At 40.7% G+C, this 27,257-nt stretch overlaps 1 protein-coding gene across 1 annotated transcript; it reads right to left on the bottom strand.

Annotated features, from left to right (window-relative positions):
• Positions 1 to 762: 762 nt before the first annotated feature.
• On the bottom strand, positions 763 to 3,142 carry LOC124369353. The gene is made up of 2 exons (XM_046827331.1): positions 3,010 to 3,142; positions 763 to 1,118 (listed from the first exon to the last, which is right to left on the bottom strand). The coding sequence occupies exons 1-2, from the start codon at positions 3,140 to 3,142 to the stop codon at positions 763 to 765; spliced, it is 489 nt and encodes a 162-aa protein (XP_046683287.1).
• Positions 3,143 to 27,257: the final 24,115 nt, after the last annotated feature.

Here is a 27,257-nt window from a genome sequence, read left to right as displayed (position 1 = left end):
AGAACAGTGGTCGGGGATAAAATTAATATAAGAAAGTTAATCTTGTAAGCCAATTACCCTTTTGAATAAATAATTTAAAAAATTGAACCTTACCAATTAAGTTATACCTTCTTTAAGTCTTTTTTACTTCTTCAGTTCAGCGTTTTTTTTATTACTGCTAATAGTAACGGGAAACATTATTTTATAATGTTGGTACTTAGAAGATGAAATAAATAAAATAATTGCCTTTTAAACATAAAAGTTTTATTTATTTTAAACTATTACAAACAAAATGATATAGAGTGGACACAAACAACAAAATGCATAACTCAATGAAAGAGTCCAAGTGGTTGTTATATTATTATGAAAGTGTGTTGTTATATGAGTTCAAAGATATGTCCAATATGTTGTACCCAAGTAAACGTTCCTCTGGCGTTGCAGCAGAAGAACTTGACTGTGGTGTAATAAATGACTGTTCGACGGGTTCAGGAGTTGGTCTGTACACAAGATCCATTTCCCTATCACTGACTAGTTGAAATATTTTCTTTTTCATCTCAATTTGATCTCTTAAAGGAAAGCCCCTAACTGTCTTTTCCATGGATTGAAAAAAAAAGTTGTAAGAGAGTCAGCCACTTCAACTGTTTTAGGACGCTCAGATATATTATTCAAATACTCTTGCAAGACAGTAGCCGCAGTCTTCGGTTGACCACCATTTCTATTCCGTTTCTTATACATCAATGGTTTCCTAGTTAAGGAAGACGTATTTGAAGAAGAAGTCATTGCTTAGGACACATTTCCTGGTGATAAAGTTGAAGAAGTGTTCAGTGGCACAGATTTTGTGGTATTCACAAGCAGTGGGGATGTAGACAGTGACGCAGGATAACTGTCTTCTGTGTCGTTTAACACTTCCTCTTCGTTCTCATCAATGCCACCAGCTTTGTCTTCAGTAGAATTTACGCTGGGAGCGAAGTTGGATGTACGCTGGTCGTCATCAACAAGATAAGGCACTAAAAATGCAAGCTCCTTTTCATATCTGGGAGGTTTTATTTTCTTGGCTGCCTGTCCACTTTTTGTCCTGCGCCGCTGAAGTGCTTTGCGATGGCAGTCTCGTATCTTTACCCAACGTTCCTTATCTGAACCTGTAACATTACCAAACACTGTAACATGTTTTAACATTATAAATTTATAACATAAAACAAAACAACAAATTATTGTTTCAGATTCCTTGCTACTGGGATGTCCTACCGTGCAATGGCATATTCTTATCGCATGGGACTAACAACTCTTCGGGAAGTAGTCCATTCAACATGTGCTGTGCTATGGGAATGCTTACAACCGTTAGTTATGCCGGAGCCTACACAAGACGTGTGGGAAAAGATAGAAAGCGGATTTCACCAGCAGTGGAATTTTCCTAATGCCATCGGCGCTTTAGATGGAAAACATGTGTTAATAGAAGCACCACATGACAGCGGGGCTGATTTCTTTTGTTACAAAAAGTGCTTCAGCATTGTTTTATTGGCATTAGTAGACGCCGATAAAAAGTTTATATTCGTAGATGTTGGCGGCTATGGGAAAAACTCTGATGGAGGTATTTTTAGTACTTCGGAATTGGGGAAGAAACTGGAAAATGGAACTTTACGCTTACCATCTTCCAAAGTACTTCCAATAACTGGTGTGCATCTTCCTTATGTCATCATTGGTGATGAAGCTTTCCCTCTTCGAACAAACTTAATGAGGACTTATTCGCGAGACACGAGAAAAAATCTTTAACTACCGCTTGAGCCGAGCTTCAGGATTTTCGAAAGAAGATTAGCCCTGTCACAGGATCATCTTTCTTCTGTTGTTCTTGCGGCTTGTTGTTTGCAACTACTTAAGGGAAGGTTCAAGTCATTGGACAGAAAGGGATTTAGCGTATACAATCTCACAGGCTGTGTCACTAGCTCCACTGAAAGGTACTGGTGGTTTGACTGGTAGTGAAGCTATCACAGTAAGAAATATGTTCAGGGATTACTTTTGCTCTGAATTTGGATCGGTTTCGTGGCAAGAAAGAAGAGTTCAAGTGGGCAAGCAACGTGTTTGATTGAGTGAACGTAACACGAAAGGAATGATTGTTTCTAGTTATTTCTACCACTGCTGCAAAAACTCATCCACAGAAATATATATGTCAATAAATCTATCCATGTAATCTTATTTCTCAATAAAAATATTCATAAATTAACTATGTGTTTGTAATAAACCGTAATTTTACAGTGTTTTGAATTTTCTTCTTCTTACTTTATGGTTAGTTCTATTTATGAATTTGATTATTTCATATTTATTTGTTATGTGTGGAATAGTTTTTTATCTAAAATAATAGGCAATTCTAAGAAAGTTGGAACTTGGAGAAGTAGGTAGAAGAAGAAGAAATATGCAAATATTATTTATTACAAACATCTTTGAACAGTGATAAGCCTATTAAATACTTTAGAATATTATATAAACAAAATTGAGATTATTCAATATGATAATGTACATCATATAAAAATAATAAAATGTATAAAAAACATACGATCCGGAAAACCCTTCTTATAGCTAAAACAGAAATGTATTTTTCACCTAAACAAAATCAATTTTTCATTTTAATTTTTTTCCGAAACAATACTTTTTCACCAATTTTTCTATTATTTTCAAAGATATACTTACCAAACTGTAACAATATGTTCTTGGATCAAATAATCAAGTTCCTTACACAGAAGTTTGATCAAATCCTTGCAAAAACGCTTGCATATGCTATAACGAAAGCTGCGCTTGTTCTATAGTCTCATGTATTTAGTTGGTTTCACAGACTTAACACGAAGTACTGTACTACACAAAAAAGGTATGTGGTATGTTCAAAATCTTGTAATGAACATAAAACTATATACTGTACTGTATAGGCGTTACAAAGAAGCGTAAACAAACGTTGTCTAAAGTAGCGGTATTTGAGGTTATGTTCGCCGAATTAACAATCAACAAGTGTCTACAGTAAAATCATTAGTAATTTGCTCTTACCTGCTTGTCCCAGCATTGCACCGATTTCTTCCCAACAATTCTCTCTTCTATTGACGTTAAAATATTCAGGATGACGCATGTTGTACAGCTCGGTGTAGTTTTGAACAAGAGAAATTAACTTGGAGACATCCATTTTGGCTCAGAAGATATAGCTGGAATAGAGAAAATTTCCTTCCGTTCCGTCTGAGGTGTGTGCGCTTACAACACCGGACGGGACGGACCCGACGTCGCTGACGGAGCCGACGCGCAGAATTTGTTCAAAAGTTCTTTTCCTCAGATAATCTGACTGACGTCCGACGCGTCTCTTCCGTCCCGTCCGTCCAAGTGCGCGCATCTCCATAACAATCAATACTATTCATATTTGAAAAATTCTGTCGTGTCCTTCCGTTCCGTCCGTTCCGTCGTAGTGCGCGCGAGGCTTTACTGGTTGAAGCCTCCGAGGCACGATCACTGGACCTCCCAGAGATCTCTATCCATCAACGTCATCAGTGACGGTAAGTCACTACCGGAGGGAGTTTATTGTTAGTTGTGGAAGTTAGAGTCTTCTATATATTACGCATACCCCGTAGTTCAGTATGATAATAAGTCGGCTTCTACTACTCCTTATGTAGAATAGAATAGAATAATAATAATAATCTTTATTGCGTCAACAATTATTACATTGCATGCATGCGTCAAGTACATTCATAATAATATACAGTTCCATTGCAGTTATTGCTATTTAATTGTATAACAGAACTGGTGGTTTAATTTTATTCTTGTTTTCAATAGTTTTCAATAATTTTCATCCCAGCAACTCAACATGAACTCTTCAACGGAGTAAAACGCCTTTGACACCAGGAGGTGTTTTAATCGAGATTTTAATAGTTTAGAATCAATGAGATGTTTTATTCCCTCAGGCAGCTTGTTTATCAGTTTCACACCAACTTGGGACGGCAAGTGTTCAAATACACTCGTTCTATGTTATTAAACAATCCGAAAGTTGTCCCTGCCTCTTGTCTCGTATTGGTGGACGTCACTGCCTTGGATCAACTCGCATTTAAGTCAACAGTATAGAACGACGTCGAGAATATAGAGACAGGGTAAAGTTAACAATCCAAGCTCTCTGAAGGCATCTTTGCACGACTCTCTGAAATTCAATTTGTAAATAATTCTGATAGCTTTCTTTTGAGCTCTAAATACTCTTTCGAATTTGTATTTAGAACAGCTGCCCCACAATCTCAAACCGTAAGACAAATATGGATGTATCAGGCCAAAGTAGGCAGTTTTTAATACATCAATAGAACAGAATTTTGCAAGGTTACGCAAAACATAAATGCCAGAAGCAACCTTGGAGCAGATGCTGTCAATGTGAAAGTCCCATGTCAGTCCTCGATCAAGGTACATTCCAAGGAACTTAACGGATTCGGCCTCTTCCAAGAGAACATCGTCCATCATTACCGCGGGACGATACTCCTGTTCTTGTCGATGCCGGAGGCAAAAATTTATTGAGTTTGATTTTGAGGTGTTTGTTTTCAGATTGAGTCTTGAGAAATGTTCGATGCATGAATTTAAATCGATAAATGAGTTCACTTCAAGATCAGTTTTATATTTCGATTTAATACAGAGAGTCGTGTCATCAGCATATTGAATCACCTTTCCATTCTGGATTGATGTATTCAACTTGTTGACATAAATAAGGAAGAGAACTGGCCCTAATATTGATCCCTGAGGGACACCATAGAGCATTTTGACCCTATTAGACAGAGCATTCGCAATCCGTACGCATTGTTCTATCTTTAAGATACGACGAGAGCCAATCGTACGGCAAACCCCTAATACCACTAGTCCATAAATGGTGCAGCAGTGTCGCATGATGCACACAGTCAAAGGCTTCGGAGAGGTCGAGAAATATGCACATAACACGTTCTCTTCTCTCCAGGCCATCGACAACATTATGAATAAGTTCAGTTACGGCATCGATGGTCGATTTGTCTTTCCTAAACCCGAACTGTTCAGGACAGAGAATTTCGAAGCGGTCATGGAATTTTTCAAGCTGATTGAGGAAAGCTTTTTCAAAAACTTTGCTAAGAACTGGGAGGATAGAAATTGGACGATAGTTGCTAGAGGTGCAAGGATCATCTTTTTTGTAAACTGGAATCACAGTGGATATCTTCAGTACGGACGGAAAGACACCCTGTGCAAACGAGACATTGATTAATTTTGTGAGTGGTGTCAAAATATGCTTAAAGCACTTTTTTAATAACCACACAGACATTCCATTAATGTCACAAGACCTCTTAGGTTTGAGATCCTGCATGATACGGGCCACCTCCACCTCACTCACAGGACGAAGGAACATGGACGAGGCCGATCTAGTCAATAACCCTCCGCAGGGTATATTCTGATTCAAAGAACTGTCTGTTCCAGCAACAGTTGAAAAGAAATCATTAAACGCAATTGCCACTTTTAATGGATCATCAATAATTTTATTATTAATTTTAAGTTTCGGAATTGAAAATTTTGAAGTATTTTGTTGTTTTGTGTTTAGGTTAATTATATTCCAGGCGCTTTTTGAAAGATTATCGGATTGTTTTAGTTGGTTTTCAACGTCTCGTGCCTTGGCGTTTCTTATGGCTTTGCGGTAATCCTTTTTGAAATTCCACACAATGTTTAATTTAATATTAATATTCACCGATGTTTGTTATCATCGTTACCATCCAGTGTCATGATTGCGAATGATAACCATAAGTGGCGCAAGTTGTTTTTGGATTGACATTCCACACAATGTTTAAGTTAATATTAATATTCACCGATGTTTGTTATCATCGTTACCATCTAGTGTCATGATTGCGAATGATAACCATAAGTGGCGCAAGTTGTTTTTGGATTGACATTCCACACAATGTTCAAGTTAATATTAATATTCACCGATGTTTGTTAACATCGTTACCATCTAGTATCATGATTGCGAATGATAACGATAGGAGAGCGCAAGTTGTTTTTGGATTGACATTCCACACAATGTTTAAGTTAATATTAATATTCACCGATCTTTGTTATCATCGTTACTATCCAGTGTCATGATTGCGAATGATAACCATACGTGGGCGCAATTGGTTTTTGGATTGACATTCCACACTATGTTTAAGTTAATATTAATATTCACCGATCTTTGTTATCATCGTTACCATCCAGTGTCATGATTGCGAATGATAACCATACGTGGGCGCAATTTGTTTTTGGATTGACATTCCACACAATGTTCAAGTTAATATTAATATTCACCGATCTTTGTTATCATCGTTACCATCTAGTGTCATGATTGCGAATGATAACGATAGGAGAGCGCAATTTATAATAATAATAATAAATATTTTATTGCAATTGACATTTACAATTAAATGTATGCAACCGTCACTTGATTTTTGTTTTTGTTTTTTTTTTAACTAAAATTTTCCATTCAATCTTACATCGAGGTCCCATTCAAACTTACAATGTTTTCATTCACTCTCTCATTCATTCGAATTATTTCACTCTCATCCGGTGGTCAGTGTGTTTGTAGCGCGTTCTCCCAGTCGTGTGTCATAAACTCGTCTGTGTTGTAAAAGGCTTCTGCGATCAATATTTTTTTGAGATGAGCTTTGAATGCCTTGAGCATTGGGACACTTTTAATTGAATTTGGTAGCCTGTTGACCAGATGAACTCCTACCTGTGAGGGCAAACGTTTATGGACTACCGTTCTGTGTCTCCCAGTTCGGTAGTCCTCCCTTCCTCTAGTTTCATAGGAGTGAATTTCACTTCCTCTTATATGATCGCACTTTGACCTAAAGAAAATACAAGTTTCTAAAATATAGAGGGAAGGTAAGGTCAAGATTTTTAAATTCTTGAAAGCTGGTCTGCACGACTCTCTCCTATGTAGTTTAGCGATTATCCGAACAGCCCTTTTCTGCAGAGTGAAAATTCGTTTAATGTTAGCGGCTGAGCATCCTCCCCACAAGACAAATACGTAGGAAAGGTGTGGATAGATTACTCCGAAGTATGCCGTCATCAGTACCTGAGTTGGGCAATACTTCGACAGTTGTTTTAAAACATAAACGCCTGAGGCTAGTTTGGCACAGACATTGTCTACATGACAATTCCAAGTCAGACCTCGGTCGAGGTGAATTCCAAGGAATTTGGTCGTGCAGACTTCCTCAACCTCACTTTCATCCAACATGACTGTGGGAGTGGAAGTTGAGTCTGCCTGTCGTAGGCTGAAGTGGATAAAAGATGATTTTGTCAGGTTTGTTTTTAAGTTTAGCTCATTGAAATTTTGGATTACGTTGTTGAGTTCTATGAACGTTTTTTTCTAACTGTGTTTTCGACTTGGAGCTAAAGCAGAGAGTCGTGTCATCTGCGTACTGGACTATTCGTCCATGTTGTAAAGATGACCCAACGTCGATGGCGTAAATCAAAAAGAGTAAAGGACTTAGTATGGATCCCTGAGGGACTCCATAGCGAAGCTCTCTTTCCATCGATTTGACGTCTGAAATTGTTACAAATTGCTGCCTATCACTAAGATATGATTCGAGCCAGGCGTGTGGCACTCCTCGTATCCCGTAATGCTCTAGTTTGTGAAGCAAGATGTCATGATCAACACAGTCGAAAGCTTTAGATAAGTCAAGGAAAACACTTAGTGTTGTACTTCGACTTTCTATTTCATCTACTATCATCTCGACTAGACAAGCGACTGCGTCTATGGTCGATTTTTCGCTTCGGAACCCGAATCGGTTTGCTGATAGTAGGTTTTGCCTTTCTAAGAAATCTCCGATTCTCATGAGAAAAGCCTTCTCAAAAATCTTGCTAAAGGCCGGTAAGATTGAAATTGGGCGATAATTTTGAAAAGAAAAAGGGTCGGCCTTCTTAAAAATTGGCGTTACTTTTGCCGTTTTTAGAGAAGAGGGAAAGGTCCCTGAGTTGAAAGAGAGGTTAATCAAGTGTTCAAGTGGCCTCAACAAGTGCTTAGAGCATTGTTTCAGAAGCCACGTTGAGACATGATTGGAGTCGTTCGATTTTTTCGTTGAAAAATTCCTAATAACCCGGGCAATTTCCTCTTCTGATACCGGGGCAAGAGCCATGGAGACTGCTGGGCTCGGCACTAAGGTGAGAAGAGGCTGACTACTAGGCGAGCGGAGGCCTTGGTCAGCCCCTACCGAAGCAAAGAAACTGTTAAATGCGTCTGCAACCCTTAAAGGGTCTTTGAATTTCTCGTTGTCAATTTGTAGCTCTATTTGTTTGTTTGTTTGAATTTTGTTGTTGATTATGGTCCAGGCAGTTTTTGAAACGTTCTTCGACGTGCGCAATGCTTTATTGACATCGTAAGCTTTCGCAGCTTTGATGGCTTTTCTATATATACGTTTGTAATTTTTTTAAAAGATTTTGAACTCTTCATTAGTAGTGTGCTTCTTGACCAGGATACCTTTGGTAATCCATTGGCACCTCTGTTGCTTCGGTTTTTGTTTAACTGTTTTAAGGGGACAGCTCACGTCTAAATGGAATTTGAAAGTCTCTTCGAATTTCTTGAACTGTACATCAACAGGATCCTTAAAATTTAGAAAACTCCAACTTTCTTGCGAAAGCAGATAGTTAAGGAGCGTTATGTTTGTGGGCCTGGTGTCTCTAATTGTTTTGTTGATAACTGGATCCAACTTAACTTTGGCTCATGATCACTAATATTAACCTGTTGGCCGTAGTGATCAGATATTGCGGTGTTGATCACTTTCACCCTTACGTCAGTCATGTTCGTAACAACGTTGTCAATGGTGGGTGACTCTCGTTGGCGAGTTCACCGACCAATCAAGACCAAACGACCTGAGTAAGTCGTCAAACCGTTTTACCATGGGGCTGTTTACGTCTAAAACGTCTATGTTGAAGTCACCCATAATAATGAAGTACTGACTTTTTCTAGTCAGATTTGACAACAGTTGTTCAAATATGGAAAAAAAGAGGTTTCGTTTCCACTGGGAGCTCGATACAATCCGATGATTGTAAGGTGTAGTCGGGTCATTTGGAGTTTTACCGCGGTAATTTCGAAATCTGTGTCAGTTGAAGCAGTGAATATGTCAGGAATGTAAGATAGATTGTTGTTTACGAGGATTGCTGTGCCTCCTCCTTTGGTGGAGGCCCGGAAGTGGGAGTTAGCCAACTGATAATTTTGAATTTGGAACTGGTTGATATTGCTGTTGTTGAACCCGTGTTCGGTAACAACAAGCACATCGGGATTGAGTTCCTCGCACATGAGAGTTAGCTCATCCCGCTTGTTCGTGGCCATTTGTGCATTTTGATGCATTATTGTCACTTTTTTGTCAGATATGTTTTTCAGATTTTGAATTTTTGAGGTTTTGTTTTTGTTGGCTAGTTTTGTGTCATGGTTAAGAGTGGATTCCCTAAAAAAGTATTTATGTCATTTGTCTGTAATGAGTTAGTCTGTCGTGTAGGTGAGGCAGCTGTGTTGGTTTTCACGGCGTCTGCAAAGGTCTCGTGAGGCAGTGTTCTCGGTGAATCTTGGGTCGGAGGAGACTCACAATCAGCAGCAGGCTCGGGACCGCGAGGTGGAGTCCGGACCCTGGGCGCTGCCGGAGCCGGGGGGCGACGTGGTAGAGACATACCGGCCAGCCCTCTCACTATGGCGTCAGCAAACAGAATCTTTCCGGAAGTTCTCAGGTGAAGTCCGTGCTGTGTGAAGTGCTTGCGTCTTAAGTGTCTGATGTCATCAAGCTCCGCACCCTTGTAGCGAACACACAGCTCTTCTAGGTAGTGATTTACAAGGGATACGGCGTCATGAATTTGGCTGGAGGGAGGCAGATCGTGTCTATGAGGCAAAGGAGTTACCAGAATCCTGGAGGTCTGCTCGTGCTGTTTTATGATTTCCTCGAAGTGTTGGAAAATGTCGGTCTGTCTTCCTGCAGTCACATCATTTGTCCCCACAAGCAGCACAAGGCATCCCCGTGGGTCCGGTGGTGGGATGGAGGTGGAGGAGATAGTGAGAAGGCCGTCTCCCGGCCTGCAGACCCCGTTGACTCTGGTCCGGTGAGATGTTCTCTCGGAGATGAGAGGCGCCAGGTGACGGGCATGACTGTCTCCTACCACTGACACGTTAAGGAATGGGATTTTTGTTGGGTAAATTTTAGATTTAGAGTTTAGAGCCGATTGCAAGGATTTCCGGTTTTTGTGATTTTTATGGCAGGTTTTTTGTTTGGTTTTGGTTTTTTGGTTTTTTTATAACTGACTGTTTTGAAATCTTTTTCTAGGGCTAGGAGGGACTCAAAACTATTAGACAAAGGAAGTAAAAGGTGTGGGGAATCGGCTTGATTAGATTTGTCAGGAAAGAGGGAAGTCGTCGGTTGAGATGGGTGTGGATATTTTTCTTCGTATTTCTTCAGTTCCTCTTGTAGTTTTAGTATGGTTTCTTCTTTAAATTTTAAGTCATTTTCCAGGCTTTGAATTGCATCATATTTTTTACTTCATCGTTTAGTATTTTATTTTTTGTGCGGAGGTTTGAATTGGAGTTTTCTAACTCTTCGATGTTCGGGAAGGAGTTGCTGGAATGGGGCGTAGAAGGGTAAGTGGAAAGGGGTGTGGTTTGTACTGATTTTTCTTCTGTCCCGAGTTAGCGAAAATAGACAGGAGGTCTCGGAAGCGCGCCCCTCCCAAACTCGGAGCAAAGCAAAAAAAAACAATCACATGCCACTAGTGGGAAGAGACAAAAAGCGAGACAAGATTTCGAGTACATGATATAATTAGTAGGTGGCAAACATTTCCATGCAAAATACAATTAACTGCAGCACCACGGTGCACCGCGTAACTTAAAAACTAAATAACAACAATAAATAGAATTTCAATAATGACAATAACATAATAAATAGAAACAATAACATAATAAATAAATAATATAATATACTAAATAACATAATATCAGGTACGGCAGTAGTAAGTATAAAATTTTTAACAGGTAATTTGTTTATGAACTGAGGGGAGGGAAAAGGTTGTAGAATTTCTAGGCCCACTAATTTTTAAAAAGTAATTTGGTTTCAAGTTTGTAGCCGAAAATTAAAAAAAATATTTAAAGCCAATTTTCGAAGGAGGCGGGGGCTTAGTTGCCTCCACGAATCCGAATTAAAGATGAAATCCTCCCCTTCAGTTCATGTAACTGAACTAAATAAATACTTGCTAATATACTGGCCCTCCAGATCTAACATCTGGCAGCGCTCCATACAAGCCAATCCTCTCAAGTGGTATAAGAAGAGTAAAAAAACATTTTGGATCCAACCTTGTTCCAGATGAAATGAATAGGAGCACATACACTCCGGTTGGATGCCGGTACAGAAGCGCTGGCAGGGCGCGGGCATTCAATGTTTGTTTCAGGATGTTACCATTGGGCAGACTCGCCGCACCATTCCGTTGACGGCACTCACGGGGACCCTGCCCAAAGTAGTGGAGTTAGCCAGCCATGGGGAAACGGAACGAGCAGAGAACAGCCAGAAACACAGTAGCTTCTCCGAACGTGTCTGACCGCTCCGAACAGTAGCCGGTGCCGGTGAACAGCTGGTCGGTAAACTAGTCAAGGTCAACCAGCTGACCTCAACCAATCAGTCCAACCAGGCAGAAAATCAATACTTGATGGAGACTCCCCCACCGACTGACAAGAGTGGCCGAGGTGGGAAAAATAAAAGACACAAAAAATAAATTGTCCAAACTGAGCCCGGAAACAGGAAACGAAGTCCTGAGCAGGAGGCAGACAAAACACGATCCTCCTGAAATTTTGAGAGGCGCCTCCCTTGGAGAAAGAAGAAAACCGAAAGAGAGTAAAACGACATCACAGGAAAAACCAGGGGTGATCAGTCCCCGGACACCCCCGCAGCCGCACCAGTATCCAGAGCATGACCAGAGGTATCACCACGGAAGGCCTTCAGATGAGAAACGTGGGCCTTCCGCCACAACCTCCCCGATACGGGATCAACCAACTCAGCAGTAACTGGGGAGAGAAAACGAAGAATCCGGTGATGACCTGTCCACCGATAGCAAAGTTTGGCTGCCCGTTTATCCACGGCCGAACTGACCGGATGGGCCTTACAAAAGACAAGATCCCCCACCTGGAAGGGGTTAGCAATACGTCCCTTATTGAATTTTCTCCTCACCCTTTCCCTAGACTGTAGGAGCTTAACCCTGACTGCCTCCCAAGTGTCACTCACATTGGGAGTACCAGGTACTGGTAGAAGACTATCCAGACTCCAGAGATTAGACAAGGGATCAGAAGGAGGACGACTAAACATGACCTGATAAGACGTGGAATCGTGACTCTCGTGAAGAGCAGAATTGAAGGCTAACTGAAGCCAGCTCAGGTTTTCATCCCAGGTAGTTTGTTTCTCAGCGTGAGGCTCTGAGATTGCGGTTGAACCGCTCAGCATGAGAAGGCTGGGGGTAGTATGGAGATGTCGTAACATGTTTGATTCCATGCCCAAAACAGAAGCGATGAAACTCCCTCGACACGAATTGTGTGCCGTTATCTGAGACGAAGGTGGCGGGCACTCCAAAATTCTGTAGAAGGCGGGACTTGAGTGCCTTGACGGTGAGCGACGCCGTGGCACTCCTAAGAGGAATCAACCAGCAAAACTTAGAGAAAGCATCCACAGCGACAAGCAGGGAGGTGTTCCCTGACTTGCTACGGGGAAAGGGCCCCACATAGTCAATGAATACCTTTTCAAGAGGCCGCTCCGCCACCTCGGAGGAAAGAAGTCCTAATTTGGTATTTTGTGCTGGTTTACTGACCGAGCAAAGATGACAAGCTCGTACTCTACCAGCAATGTCTCTGTCCATACTCTTCCAGATGAACTTATCTCTGATTTTAGCGATGGTCTTGTGAATCCCTAAATGACCGCCCACGGGAGAAACATGAAAATAGGAAAAGACCATCGGTATGAGGGCACTCGGCAGAACAATCTTGGGACCACCTCCGCGTCGGGCACGACAGCAGAGGACACCCTTGGACAAGAAGTAAGGAGAGTGGGCTTCTCCCTCCTGTAGCTCACCAATGATGTTTGACAACTCGGGGTCTTGAAGTTGGTGAGAGCCAAAACTCTCAAAGGCAGCAGGGAAATCCAACAGCACAGTCCCACACAACGGTGCTTGAGAATCAACAGGATCGCTGGGTAGATGATACATTCTAGAAAGAGCATCGGCGACGACGTTTTGGGTGCCGCGAATGTGCTGCACCCTGAATTTAAAGGCCGCAATTTTGACAACCCAGCGACCAATCTTCCCGAGTTGTCGAGGATGGGCCAATAGCCAGGAAAGAGCCTGATTGTCAGTTTCCAGCAGAAATTCGGAATGCTCTAGGAACCTCCGAAACTTATCCATGCCGAAAACGACCGCCAGACACTCCAGCTCATAAATAGAAGATTTCTTTTCCTGAAGGGTCAAAGTCCTAGATGCAAAAGCTATTGGTTGCCGAGCGCCATCGAACTCTTGAGAAAGCACAGCTCCTACAGCACAGGATGAGGAGTCAGTCTGCAAGATGAAGGGCCTACTAAAGTCCGGTATTCGCAGCACAGGAGGTTGGATAATGGCCTCCCTAAGCAGTTGAAAAGCACGTTCTTGATCTTCACCCCAAACGAACTTTGCGTCTTTCCTTCTTAAAGCGTTCAGAGGGGCGGCCACCTCGGCAAAGTCAGGAATAAACCTACGGTAGAAATTAACCATGCCGATGAATCTGGCAACACCCTTGGCATCCTTCGGAGGAGGAAAATCCCGAATGCCTTGGGTCCTGGCAGGATCTATAGATACACCCCTAGACGACACGAGGTGACCGAGAAACGATATTTCAGACTTGGCGTAAGACACCTTCTCCGGATTGACTGTAAGGCCAGCCCTACCCAACCTAACCAATACCTGCTCAAGATGTTTAACGTGTTCCGTGAAAGACTCACTGTAGACCAGAAGGTCATCAAGATAATTAAAGACATACCTGAACTTCACATCGTGGAAGATGGAGTCAAGCAACCTAGTTAACGTTTGGGCCCCCACAGCTAGCCCCATCGGCACAGATCGGTACTGATACAAATTCCACGGAACACAGAAGGCCGTGAGAGGACGTGATTCCTTCTTCAACGGAATCTGATGATAGGCTTGGTTCAAATCAAATATAGTGAAAAATTTGGCCTTACCGAACCAATCAAAAGCAGAATGGAGATCGGGGAGAGGCACTGAGTCTATTTCAATCTTGGCATTAAATTTTCTTAGGTCGACCACCATACGATATTTTCCATTCGGCTTTGGAACCAAGAACGCTGGACTGGCATACGGTGAGTTTGAAGGCTCAATAACTCCTTGATCCAAGAGATCCTTGATGATACCACGCATAACCTCCATCTTTGGAGGAGCCAACTATGGGTGGGAGCGTACTGGCTGAGTGTCAGTCAGACGAATTTCATATTCAATAAGATGGGTAGAACCGAGCTTGGGTGTGAGGACCTCCGGAAGTCTTGAGCAAAGCTCACGGAGAACCCCAGCTTGCTCCTCATCCAAGTGACCGAACGGGTCCCCAGGGCCAGAACCTTCCTCACACTCCACCTCACCAACCTGCGGTGTCGATTTGAAATTATCAGAAAAGGGGACTGACACTCGCCGATTGAATTTGAAATAAGACTGGCCCGCCTGAAGATCCAGCACCAAACCAGTCTTTTGAATAAAATCCGCCCCCAAAATACAATCCATACTCAGGTCCTGGGCCACAAGGAAGCTCCACACCCATGAAAAACATTCAACCTTAAACTTGATTGAAGCCTTCTTCGAAATTGGAAGAGGAGAATTAGAAGCAGTCCAGCAAGTTAAAGAAGACTCCTCGGTGTGCTTCACCAAACCCAACCTTGAAATGGCTTCAAACAGACGGGAAGAGATGAGGCTACAGGCTGACCCGGAATCAACTAGGGCCTTATGCACTGAGTCTCCCACTAAGATATTGATATAAGGGCACACCGAAGATGCTGTCCTAAGCCGTAGGTTTCCCTTTTCTGCTAGGCTCATAGTGTCCAAACTATTAATCAAATTTTTCGCACAGGTACTATTTTTTTGAAATTTTTCTTAGACCTCGGGGGAACTTCAGATAAAACCCCCCTTTGATCTAGTTTTTTGACGTTTAGACGCTCCCTCAATGGACCAGGAACAAAGAAATCCAATGCCTCCCTATGAAAATCATCCAGGGTACCCCCCTCTGGAGAACTCGAACCGGACAGTCACCCAAAGGTGGCCTACAAAACGGAGAGATGACATGCAGGAAGCTCGTTCCCTGAAGATCAGGCAAGTCATGCAGTCGCAGGATCTCAGATAGAAACCGCAGCAAAGCTTCAGTATCTAGACCATCCACTGTTGGTAGTCGCTGCAGCAACGGGGTAAGTTGGTTTGGAAGCTTGTGATACTGCACAAAGGATCCCGTCACCACAGTCCCTAGTCCTCCAGATCCAGCAGGCATTTGGGTCACAGGCCCCCGGGTCCCGTCCACACCAGACACCTCCGCAACGACTGACCCAGGGATCTGGCCTTCACCCTTAACAGCCGCAGCAGAGTTAACCGCAGACACAGTTTTTTCAGGAGCCTTTGCCCCCTCGTCCCTCTCGAGTACAGTCAGCAGGCCGTCAACCAAGGTAATGCGTTCCTCCAACCACTCCTTATCACCAGAACTAGTAAGCTTGGCTCTAAGTAGCGACAGCCTCATATGTAGATGGGTAAGCCGGGACAAATACCTAGCCCTCTCTCGGCCAGTAGGCGGCGACTCCAACCAGTCCTCCTGACTATTCTCAAACGTCTCCAACTTAGCCTCCAAAATAGGCCTCTGCTTCTGGAATGTCAAATCTCTAGGCCAGGTAGTGTCCAGGTCCATGTTATCCCGCAGTTGCTTCCGCATGGACTCGCAGTCGGAACCCGGAGTGAGCCCACGAGCCAACAACTCAAAATGGAGATCCTCCTTCAACAAGTGGGGAAACGGAACGAGCAGAGAACAGCCAGAAACACAGTAGCTTCTCCGAACGTGTCTGACCGCTCCGAACAGTAGCCGGTGCCGGTGAACTGCTGGTCGGTAAACTAGTCAAGGTCAACCAGCTGACCTCAACCAATCAGTCCAACCAGGCAGAAAATCAATACTTGATGGATACTCCCCCACCGACTGACAAGAGTGGCCGAGGTGGGAAAAATAAAAGACACAAAAAGTAAATTGTCCAAACTGAGCCCCGGCTCACTTCTTTGGTACATGGCAAAGGGGTTTGGGACGGTTCATTAGAAAATGTGTTTTGCCCTGAGGGTTTAGGAGTTTGAGTGAGTGAAGTGTTAGGGTCCGATTGAATTTCTGTACTAGAAAGATACATAGAATTTGATGGTTGAAAAGTGTCTATGGAGATACTAGCCTGTTTTGGCGTGGATGCTGCAGGGTTTAAAAGGCTATGTGAAGGCGTTACGGGGCTTGAAATGTTCGGTGAAGGCGTGTCAGTGGCGGTAGAGCGGGTCCGGCGAGATGTTCTCCGTTGCGGTACCGCTGCGACCGATGATCTATTGGAGGTTGTTGGTGACGAGTGGTTGTGGTCATTATTTAGCTCCAGTATTATAGTCTTATTGCTATCAGTCTTGATTAAACATTTACAGGTTTTAACACAACAGCGCCAAGATATGTTACCGTTTGCCAGAGTTCTTACATCCCGAAATTTAAAGTGATTCAGAACTAGATAGGGTTTGCCTGCACTTGTAATAATTTTTAATGTCATTTTCACAATTTAAGTAAGGGATAGAATAATAAATTGGTGGCAAGACTAACAAAGTTCCAGAGTATTAGACTAACAACATTAAAAAAACATAACAATGTGTAGAATAAGTAAACTCAATAAATTAATAAAGTAGTTGACTCTATACACACTTCCACTAATTTATTAACACTTGCAAGTGGAGTTATTGAGTTTTTGGGAGTGCCTACAGCCTAGAGATACAACTGAACACACGAGTGATGGACAGTTGAGTCGACGATAAGAAGCTACAGCAGCAGCTGATAAGAGGTGTGGTCACTGATAAGAGGCGCTCATTGACAACCAAGTTCAGTTATCAGTGGTCAACTACAGGATGGCGTTTAAAGTCTGATGGCTGGCACACTCTATCGTTGCCTAATCGAACTAAGTTAGGTCAATCTTGCATTGTAATTTTGGCAACACTGTTGAAGATTTGAGCGTGTGTAAAGTAGAGAAAACAGCCGTTTCAACTAAGTTAATTCTTAGGTTAAGTTCTAATCACACATTTCAAACTGTTCTTTTAGGTAGAAATTTAAGTTGTAACTATTGGTCTTGAAAATTTAATTCTACATGCGTATATAGATTTTACCTTGAATCACAGGTTAGAACTTAACTTGCTGTTTAAACACTTCAAAATCAATTAAAAAACTAGAAAACTGGTCTTTTTATGTCAATACTGCAGGACCAGGCCTGCCATCTCCCATTTGTTTTTGGATTGACATTCCACACAATGTTTCAGTTAATATTAATATTCACCGATCTTTGTTATCATCGTTACCATCCAGTGTCATGATTGCGAATGATAACGATACGTGAGCGCAAGTTGTTTTTGGATTGACATTCCACACAATGTTTAAGTTAATATTAATATTCACCGATGTTTGTTATCATCGTTACCATCCAGTGTCATGATTGCGAATGATAACCGTAAGTGGCGCAAGTTATTTTTGGATTCACATTCCACACAATGTTTGAGTTAATATTAATATTCACCGATGTTTGTTATCATCGTTGCCATCCAGTGTCATGATTGCGAATGATAACGATAGGAGAGCGCAAGATGTTTTTGGATTGACATTCCACACAATGTTTAAGTTAATATTAATATTCACAGATGTTTTTTATCATCGTTACCATCTAGTGTCATAATTGCGAATGATAACCATAAGTGGCGCAAGTTGCTTTTTGGATTGACATTCCACACATGTTAATATTCACCGATGATGAGCGCAAGATGTTTTTGGATTGACATTCCACACAATGTTTAAGTTAATATTAATATTCACCGATGTTTGTTATCATCGTTACCATCCAGTGTCATGATTGCGAATGATAACCGTAAGTGGCGCAAATTGTTTTTGGATTGACATTCCACACTATGTTTAAGTTAATATTAATATTCACCGATGTTTGTTATCATCGTTACCATCCAGTGTCATGATTGCGAATGATAACGATACGTGAGCGCAAGTTGTTTTTGGATTGACATTCCACACTATGTTTAAGTTAATATTAATATTCACCGATATCTGTTATCATCATTACCATCCAGTGTCATGATTGCGAATGATAACCATACGTGGGCGCAAGTTGTTTTTGGATTGACATTCCACACAATGTTTAAGTTAATATTAACCAAGGGTAACACATATGCGCCGTGAAAGCATGAATAAAAAGTCGATCCATACAAATAACAATGAGTAATGTATATTGCAAAAGGTTTCTATAGAACGGCATCGTCGCTTTTGTAAAGAAATGGGGGAAAGCACTCCCTCACACGCCAATAAACCTTACACTCAAAACACCGTCCTGCCTTATAGGCTGCCTCAGGCTCCCTTTAACAATTATTAATTACTAATTATTATAAACTTCCTACTGAACGTCTTATCCATTAATTATGTCGAGCGTTTTGAAATGTTTCGTCCTAATACTTTTTAATTTGCTTTATCTTGATTACAGAATATTATAAGAAGGATATTTCGCAGGATTAATTTTAATAATATTATGTATCTAAATTATGAAATACATGTCTTGTAATTTTAATTTGTGTTAGTTATGTCCTCAGCATGGATTATTACGAGTAGAACCCTTGAAGCTAATAATTATAATGTTTTATTGTCACCACATATCTTACCATCAGTTATACCTGTTGGACAAGTATTAGGTCTTTTGACACATTTCCATCTCAAGTGATTTTTAATTTCTGTTTTTTAAAAGTGTAATGTCAGGTGGTACGCGTACTCGTATGTTAAGTTCTAACCTTGAATGAATGTTAAAAAAGTGATAAGGATGGTAATCTTAATTTAGTGAATTTTTGAAAGTTTTATGGCAAGTTCGTAACTCTCTCTAGATATCAATAAACTATTACTAACTTATATACCTGTATTAAACCGTAATACTTTGCTGTTTTTGTTACATAATAAAAGTAATTAGTCTACAATAACTATATTTTCGTATATTGTATTTATATGAAAAATTGAGAGGCGTAAGGGAAGCCCAAACGCCATGTAACCTGAATGATAATGCGAACAATTTCTGTAACCATGTTTTATATAACAATACTTTTTTATTTTAAAAATCTATAATTCCAAAGTCCATACGCAAGGAATTTTTATTTTACTCAAAAATTAAATATTTATGAAATTCAAAACTGTTTAACCTTAAATATTTAATTTTATTAGTAAACATTTAACTATAAAAAACCTGTGTGTAAGAAACTACGAGTAGAAATAATTTTTAAGTAACTTGTGGTACATATTTAGTTTTAAGTAACTTGTGGTACATATTTAGTTTTAAGTAACTTGTGGTACATATTTAGTTTTAAGTAACTTGTGGTACATATTTAGTTTTAAGTAACTTGTGGTACATATTTAGTTTCATATCTTGAGAGTTTTCTCAAAAATTTGCATAACGTTTTAAAAATCACTTTTTGAGAAATGAAAAAAGTGAAATATTTACAGAAAAGTAAAGTTAATTTAGTGCCCATCACTGTAAGAAAAAGGGTTGTCTTCATTTTCCTCCTCTCCACAAACGTCCTCTAATTTACTTTTCGCAACAGATCTGACCTGTCGAACTTGATTTTCAAGTTACACACTATAATGGTATAGTGGATCGAGAAAGACATTCAAATTGTACAAGGGCGGTGTTCTATTCACACATAGTTACTCGTATCTTTAGTAACCCGTTGTCTGTGTGTTTGTTTACCCTGTTGTCCACACGATAATGGCTTAGTGGATCGAGAAAGACATTCAAATTGTACAAGGGCGGTGTTCTATTCACACAAAGTTACTCGTATCTTTAGTAACCCGTTGTCTGTGTGTTTGTTTACCCTGCTGTCCACACGATAATGGCGTAGTGGATCGAGAAAGACATTCAAATTGTACAAGGGCGGTGTTCTATTCACACAAAGTTACTCGTATCTTTAGTAACCCGGTGTATGTGTGTTTGTTTACCCTGTTGTCCACACGATAATGGCTTAGTGGATCGAGAAAGACATTCAAATTGTACAAGGGCGGTGTTCTATTCACACAAAGTTACTCGTATCTTTAGTAACCCGTTGTCTGTGTGTTTGTTTACCCTGCTGTCCACACGATAATGGCGTAGTGGATCGAGAAAGACATTCAAATTGTACAAGGGCGGTGTTCTATTCACACAAAGTTACTCGTATCTTTAGTAACCCGGTGTCTGTGTGTTTGTTTACCCTGTTGTCCACACGATAATGGCGTAGTGGATCGAGAAAGACATTCAAATTGTACAAGGGCGGTGTTCTATTCACACAAAGTTACTCGTATCTTTAGTAACCCGGTGTCTGTGTGTTTGTTTACCCTGTTGTCCACACGATAATGGCGTAGTGGATCGAGAAAGACATTCAAATTGTACAAGGGCGGTGTTCTATTCACACAAAGTTACTCGTATCTTTAGTAACCCGGTGTCTGTGTGTTTGTTTACCCTGCTGTCCACACGATAATGGCTTAGTGGATCGAGAAAGACATTCAAATTGTACAAGGGCGGTGTTCTATTCACACAAAGTTACTCGTATCTTTAGTAACCCAGTGTCTGTGTGTTTGTTTACCCTGCTGTCCACACGATAATGGCTTAGTGAATCGAGAAAGACATTCAAATTGTACAAGGGCGGTGTTCTATTCACACAAAGTTACTCGTATCTTTAGTGACCCTGTGTCTGTTTGTTTGTTTACCCTGCTGTCCACACTATAATGGCTTAGTGGATCGAGAAAGACATTCAAATTGTACAAGGGCGGTGTTCTATTCACACAAAGTTACTCGTATCTGTAGTAACCCGGTGTCTGTTTGTTTGTTTACCCTGTTGTCTACACTAAAATGGCGTAGTGGATCGAGAAAGACATTCAAATTGTACAAGGGCGGTGTTCTACTCACACAAAGTTACTCGTATCTTTAGTAACCCGGTGTCTGTGTGTTTGTTTACCCTGTTGTGTACACTATAATGGCGTAGTGGATCGGAAAAGACATTCAAATTGTACAAGGGCGGTGTTCTATTCACACAAAGTTACTCGTATCTGTAGTAACCCGGTGTCTGTTTGTTTGTTTACCCTGTTGTCTACACTATAATGGCGTAGTGGATCGGGAAAGACATTCAAATTGTACAAGGGCGGTGTTCTATTCACACAAAGTTACTCGTATCTGTAGTAACCCGGTGTCTGTGTGTTTGTTTACCCTGTTGTCTACACTATAATGGCGTAGTGGATCGGGAAAGACATTCAAATTGTACAAGGGCGGTGTTCTATTCACACAAAGTTACTCGTATCTGTAGTAACCCGGTGTCTGTTTGTTTGTTTACCCTGTTGTCTACACTATAATGGCGTAGTGGATCGAGAAAGACATTCAAATTGTACAAGGGCGGTGTTCTATTCACACAAAGTTACTCGTATCTGTAGTAACCCGGTGTCTGTTTGTTTGTTTACCCTGTTGTCTACACTATAATGGCGTAGTGGATCGGGAAAGACATTCAAATTGTACAAGGGCGGTGTTCTATTCACACAAAGTTACTCGTATCTGTAGTAACCCGGTGTCTGTGTGTTTGTTTACCCTGTTGTCTACACTATAATGGCGTAGTGGATCGGGAAAGACATTCAAATTGTACAAGGGCGGTGTTCTATTCACACAAAGTTACTCGTATCTGTAGTAACCCGGTGTCTGTGTGTTTGTTTACCCTGTTGTCTACACTATAATGGCGTAGTGGATCGGGAAAGACATTCAAATTGTACAAGGGCGGTGTTCTATTCACACAAAGTTACTCGTATCTGTAGTAACCCGGTGTCTGTTTGTTTGTTTACCCTGTTGTCTACACTATAATGGCGTAGTGGATCGAGAAAGACATTCAAATTGTACAAGGGCGGTGTTCTATTCACACAAAGTTACTCGTATCTTTAGTAACCCGTTGTCTGTGTGTTTGTTTACCCTGCTGTCCACACGATAATGGCGTAGTGGATCGAGAAAGACATTCAAATTGTACAAGGGCGGTGTTCTATTCACACAAAGTTACTCGTATCTTTAGTAACCCGGTGTCTGTGTGTTTGTTTACCCTGTTGTCCACACGATAATGGCGTAGTGGATCGAGAAAGACATTCAAATTGTACAAGGGCGGTGTTCTATTCACACAAAGTTACTCGTATCTTTAGTAACCCGGTGTCTGTGTGTTTGTTTACCCTGTTGTCCACACGATAATGGCGTAGTGGATCGAGAAAGACATTCAAATTGTACAAGGGCGGTGTTCTATTCACACAAAGTTACTCGTATCTTTAGTAACCCGGTGTCTGTGTGTTTGTTTACCCTGCTGTCCACACGATAATGGCTTAGTGGATCGAGAAAGACATTCAAATTGTACAAGGGCGGTGTTCTATTCACACAAAGTTACTCGTATCTTTAGTAACCCAGTGTCTGTGTGTTTGTTTACCCTGCTGTCCACACGATAATGGCTTAGTGAATCGAGAAAGACATTCAAATTGTACAAGGGCGGTGTTCTATTCACACAAAGTTACTCGTATCTGTAGTAACCCGGTGTCTGTGTGTTTGTTTACCCTGTTGTCTACACTATAATGGCGTAGTGGATCGGGAAAGACATTCAAATTGTACAAGGGCGGTGTTCTATTCACACAAAGTTACTCGTATCTGTAGTAACCCGGTGTCTGTTTGTTTGTTTACCCTGTTGTCTACACTATAATGGCGTAGTGGATCGAGAAAGACATTCAAATTGTACAAGGGCGGTGTTCTATTCACACAAAGTTACTCGTATCTGTAGTAACCCGGTGTCTGTTTGTTTGTTTACCCTGTTGTCTACACTATAATGGCGTAGTGGATCGGGAAAGACATTCAAATTGTACAAGGGCGGTGTTCTATTCACACAAAGTTACTCGTATCTGTAGTAACCCGGTGTCTGTGTGTTTGTTTACCCTGTTGTCTACACTATAATGGCGTAGTGGATCGGGAAAGACATTCAAATTGTACAAGGGCGGTGTTCTATTCACACAAAGTTACTCGTATCTGTAGTAACCCGGTGTCTGTGTGTTTGTTTACACTGTTGTCTACACTATAATGGCGTAGTGGATCGGGAAAGACATTCAAATTGTACAAGGGCGGTGTTTCTATTCACACAAAGTTACTCGTATCTGTAGTAACCCGGTGTCTGTTTGTTTGTTTACCCTGTTGTCTACACTATAATGGCGTAGTGGATCGAGAAAGACATTCAAATTGTACAAGGGCGGTGTTCTATTCACACAAAGTTACTCGTATCTTTAGTAACCCGTTGTCTGTGTGTTTGTTTACCCTGCTGTCCACACGATAATGGCGTAGTGGATCGAGAAAGACATTCAAATTGTACAAGGGCGGTGTTCTATTCACACAAAGTTACTCGTATCTTTAGTAACCCGGTGTCTGTGTGTTTGTTTACCCTGTTGTCCACACGATAATGGCGTAGTGGATCGAGAAAGACATTCAAATTGTACAAGGGCGGTGTTCTATTCACACAAAGTTACTCGTATCTTTAGTAACCCGGTGTCTGTGTGTTTGTTTACCCTGTTGTCCACACGATAATGGCGTAGTGGATCGAGAAAGACATTCAAATTGTACAAGGGCGGTGTTCTATTCACACAAAGTTACTCGTATCTTTAGTAACCCGGTGTCTGTGTGTTTGTTTACCCTGCTGTCCACACGATAATGGCTTAGTGGATCGAGAAAGACATTCAAATTGTACAAGGGCGGTGTTCTATTCACACAAAGTTACTCGTATCTTTAGTAACCCAGTGTCTGTGTGTTTGTTTACCCTGCTGTCCACACGATAATGGCTTAGTGAATCGAGAAAGACATTCAAATTGTACAAGGGCGGTGTTCTATTCACACAAAGTTACTCGTATCTTTAGTGACCCTGTGTCTGTTTGTTTGTTTACCCTGCTGTCCACACTATAATGGCTTAGTGGATCGAGAAAGACATTCAAATTGTACAAGGGCGGTGTTCTATTCACACAAAGTTACTCGTATCTGTAGTAACCCGGTGTCTGTTTGTTTGTTTACCCTGTTGTCTACACTATAATGGCGTAGTGGATCGGGAAAAGACATTCAAATTGTACAAGGGCGGTGTTCTATTCACACAAAGTTACTCGTATCTGTAGTAACCCGGTGTCTGTGTGTTTGTTTACCCTGTTGTCTACACTATAATGGCGTAGTGGATCGGGAAAGACATTCAAATTGTACAAGGGCGGTGTTCTATTCACACAAAGTTACTCGTATCTGTAGTAACCCGGTGTCTGTTTGTTTGTTTACCCTGTTGTCTACACTATAATGGCGTAGTGGATCGAGAAAGACATTCAAATTGTACAAGGGCGGTGTTCTATTCACACAAAGTTACTCGTATCTTTAGTAACCCGGTGTCTGTTTGTTTGTTTACCCTGTTGTCTACACTATAATGGCGTAGTGGATCGAGAAAGACATTCAAATTGTACAAGGGCGATGTTCTATTCACAGAAAGTTACTTCTAGCTTTTGGGAACAAAACAGTTTCTATATAAAGGGATTGGGAATATCTATAGTTAAGGTTATTTTCTATAGTAAAGCATATTTTCTGTTTCATTATTTCTAATGTTTGAGTATTAATAGTACAGTACTTTTTCTTAGTTTGTCCCACAAGGCTGGATAAATATTTTACTAGGCGATTTTTGTACGTCAAAAAAATGTGAGTTTATACTACTTAGTTTCCCAGTTACAGACTGAGAAATATTTTAGATCATTGTTATATCAAAAGTTCTAATGGATTTACTGAATAGAATAGTTTTTTATTGCAGTGTTCATTAAGAAATTGCATAATATGTATTTGTGATTTAATTTTCCTGAATATGTCCGTTTAGAATTAAATTCCCCACATGATTTATGTGCAGAGTTTCATACCAAATTTTATTAAGTATTTTATTTTTTTAAACAATAAAAACCTCACAAGTTTTGTGTTAGCACTAGTTATGCCAGGAACCTAGAAACCGAGTGTACTATAATTCATGTCATTCAAATATTCTGGTCAGAGAACTATGAATTCACAGAAAATGACCGTTTCATTTTAATCCCGGTAATGTCTATTTAGGTTAATTTCAATCTTGAAGCTATAATGTATGTTGCCGGTAACTAGCAAATCAAGCGTGTTACGGCGTATGGTTATTGACTTGTAATTCAATGTTATTACGGAAACCTCACCAAAAAAACACTTTTTCTCTATCCTTGTGGGACACTCTGTATAAAAACATGTTACAGACAAAATTGTTTTAAATAAATTTACAATTTTAAACAGTTTTATTGAATTTGTTTGTAATTATTTAGAATTTAGCATCAGAACATGTTTCTGTCGGAACGGTTGTAATTTTAATGATCTCCTGGACAGTACTCTGTGGTTGGTTGTTAGGAACGTACGCATTGTGACCTGAGTATTTTCGTTCTGTATTTGTCCATAGTAATTAATGTTAGTTTTATTAAATCCGTGGGTAAAAAATGGTGTGCATGGAGGCACACGTTTATATTGATATCTGACATTCGTGTGTCACGATACATTCGTACAATTTATTCACAGAAATCTAGTCACTGTTGTATGTGTTACATTATCCACATAAGAAAAAATCTGATTCATAAATTCCGAAGCCTCGATTACTGTGTACTAAACATCTCGTTACTTTCTTCATGTCATATTTAGTCTGGTCAGGGACTATCAATCACAAGTGCGGTTCTCATCGAGTAATGCACAGTGTAATTGGTGGCATGGATAATACATGAGATCTTTAATGTGTATGGCAGATTTAGTCTGGCCAGAGGCTATCAGTCGCAAATGCTGTTCTCATCGAGTAATGCACAGTGTAATTGGTGGCATGGATAATACATGAGACCTTTAATGTCTATGGCAGATTTAGTCTGGCCAGGGACTATCAATCACAAATGCTGTTCTCATCGAGTAATGCACAGTGTAATTGGTGGCATGGATAATACATGAGACCTTTAATGTCTATGGCAGATTTAGTCTGGCCAGGGACTATCAATCACAAATGCCGTTCTCATCGAGTAATGCACAGTGTAATTGGTGGCATGGATAATACATGAGATCTTTAATGTGTATGGCAGATTTAGTCTGGCCAGAGGCTATCAATCGCAAATGCTGTTCTCATCGAGTAATGCACAGTGTAATTGGTGGCATGGATAATACATGAGACCTTTAATGTCTATGGCAGATTTAGTCTGGCCAGGGACTATCAATCACAAATGCTGTTCTCATCGAGTAATGCACAGTGTAATTGGTGGCATGGATAATACATGAGATCTTTAATGTCTATGGCAGATTTAGTCTGGCCAGGGACTATCAATCACAAATGCTGTTCTCATCGAGTAATGCACAGTGTAATTGGTGGCATGGATAATACATGAGATCTTTAATGTCTATGGCAGATTTAGTCTGGCCAGGGACTATCAATTACAAATGCTGTTCTCATCGAGTAATGCACAGTGTAATTGGTGGCATGGATAATACATGAGACCTTTAATGTCTATGGCAGATTTAGTCTGGCCAGGGACTATCAATCACAAATGCCGTTCTCATCGAGTAATGCACAGTGTAATTGGTGGCATGGATAATACATGAGATCTTTAATGCATATGGCAGATTTAGTCTGGCCAGGGACTATCAATTACAAATGCTGTTCTCATCGAGTAATGCACAGTGTAATTGGTGGCATGGATAATACATGAGATCTTTAATGCATATGGCAGATTTAGTCTGGCCAGGGAATATCAATCACAAATGCTGTTCTCATCGAGTAATGCACAGTGTAATTGGTGGCATGGATAATACATGAGATCTTTAATGTGTATGGCAGATTTAGTCTGGCCAGGGACTATCAATCACAAATGCTGTTCTCATCGAGTAATGCACAGTGTAATTGGTGGCATGGATAATACATGAGATCTT

This window comes from Homalodisca vitripennis, chromosome X (genome assembly GCF_021130785.1).
Source record: "Homalodisca vitripennis isolate AUS2020 chromosome X, UT_GWSS_2.1, whole genome shotgun sequence".
In the NCBI taxonomy this organism is placed as follows: domain Eukaryota; kingdom Metazoa; phylum Arthropoda; class Insecta; order Hemiptera; family Cicadellidae; genus Homalodisca; species Homalodisca vitripennis.
Note: the sequence above shows the minus strand (reverse complement) of the source record. Positions and strands in the feature narration are given on the sequence as shown.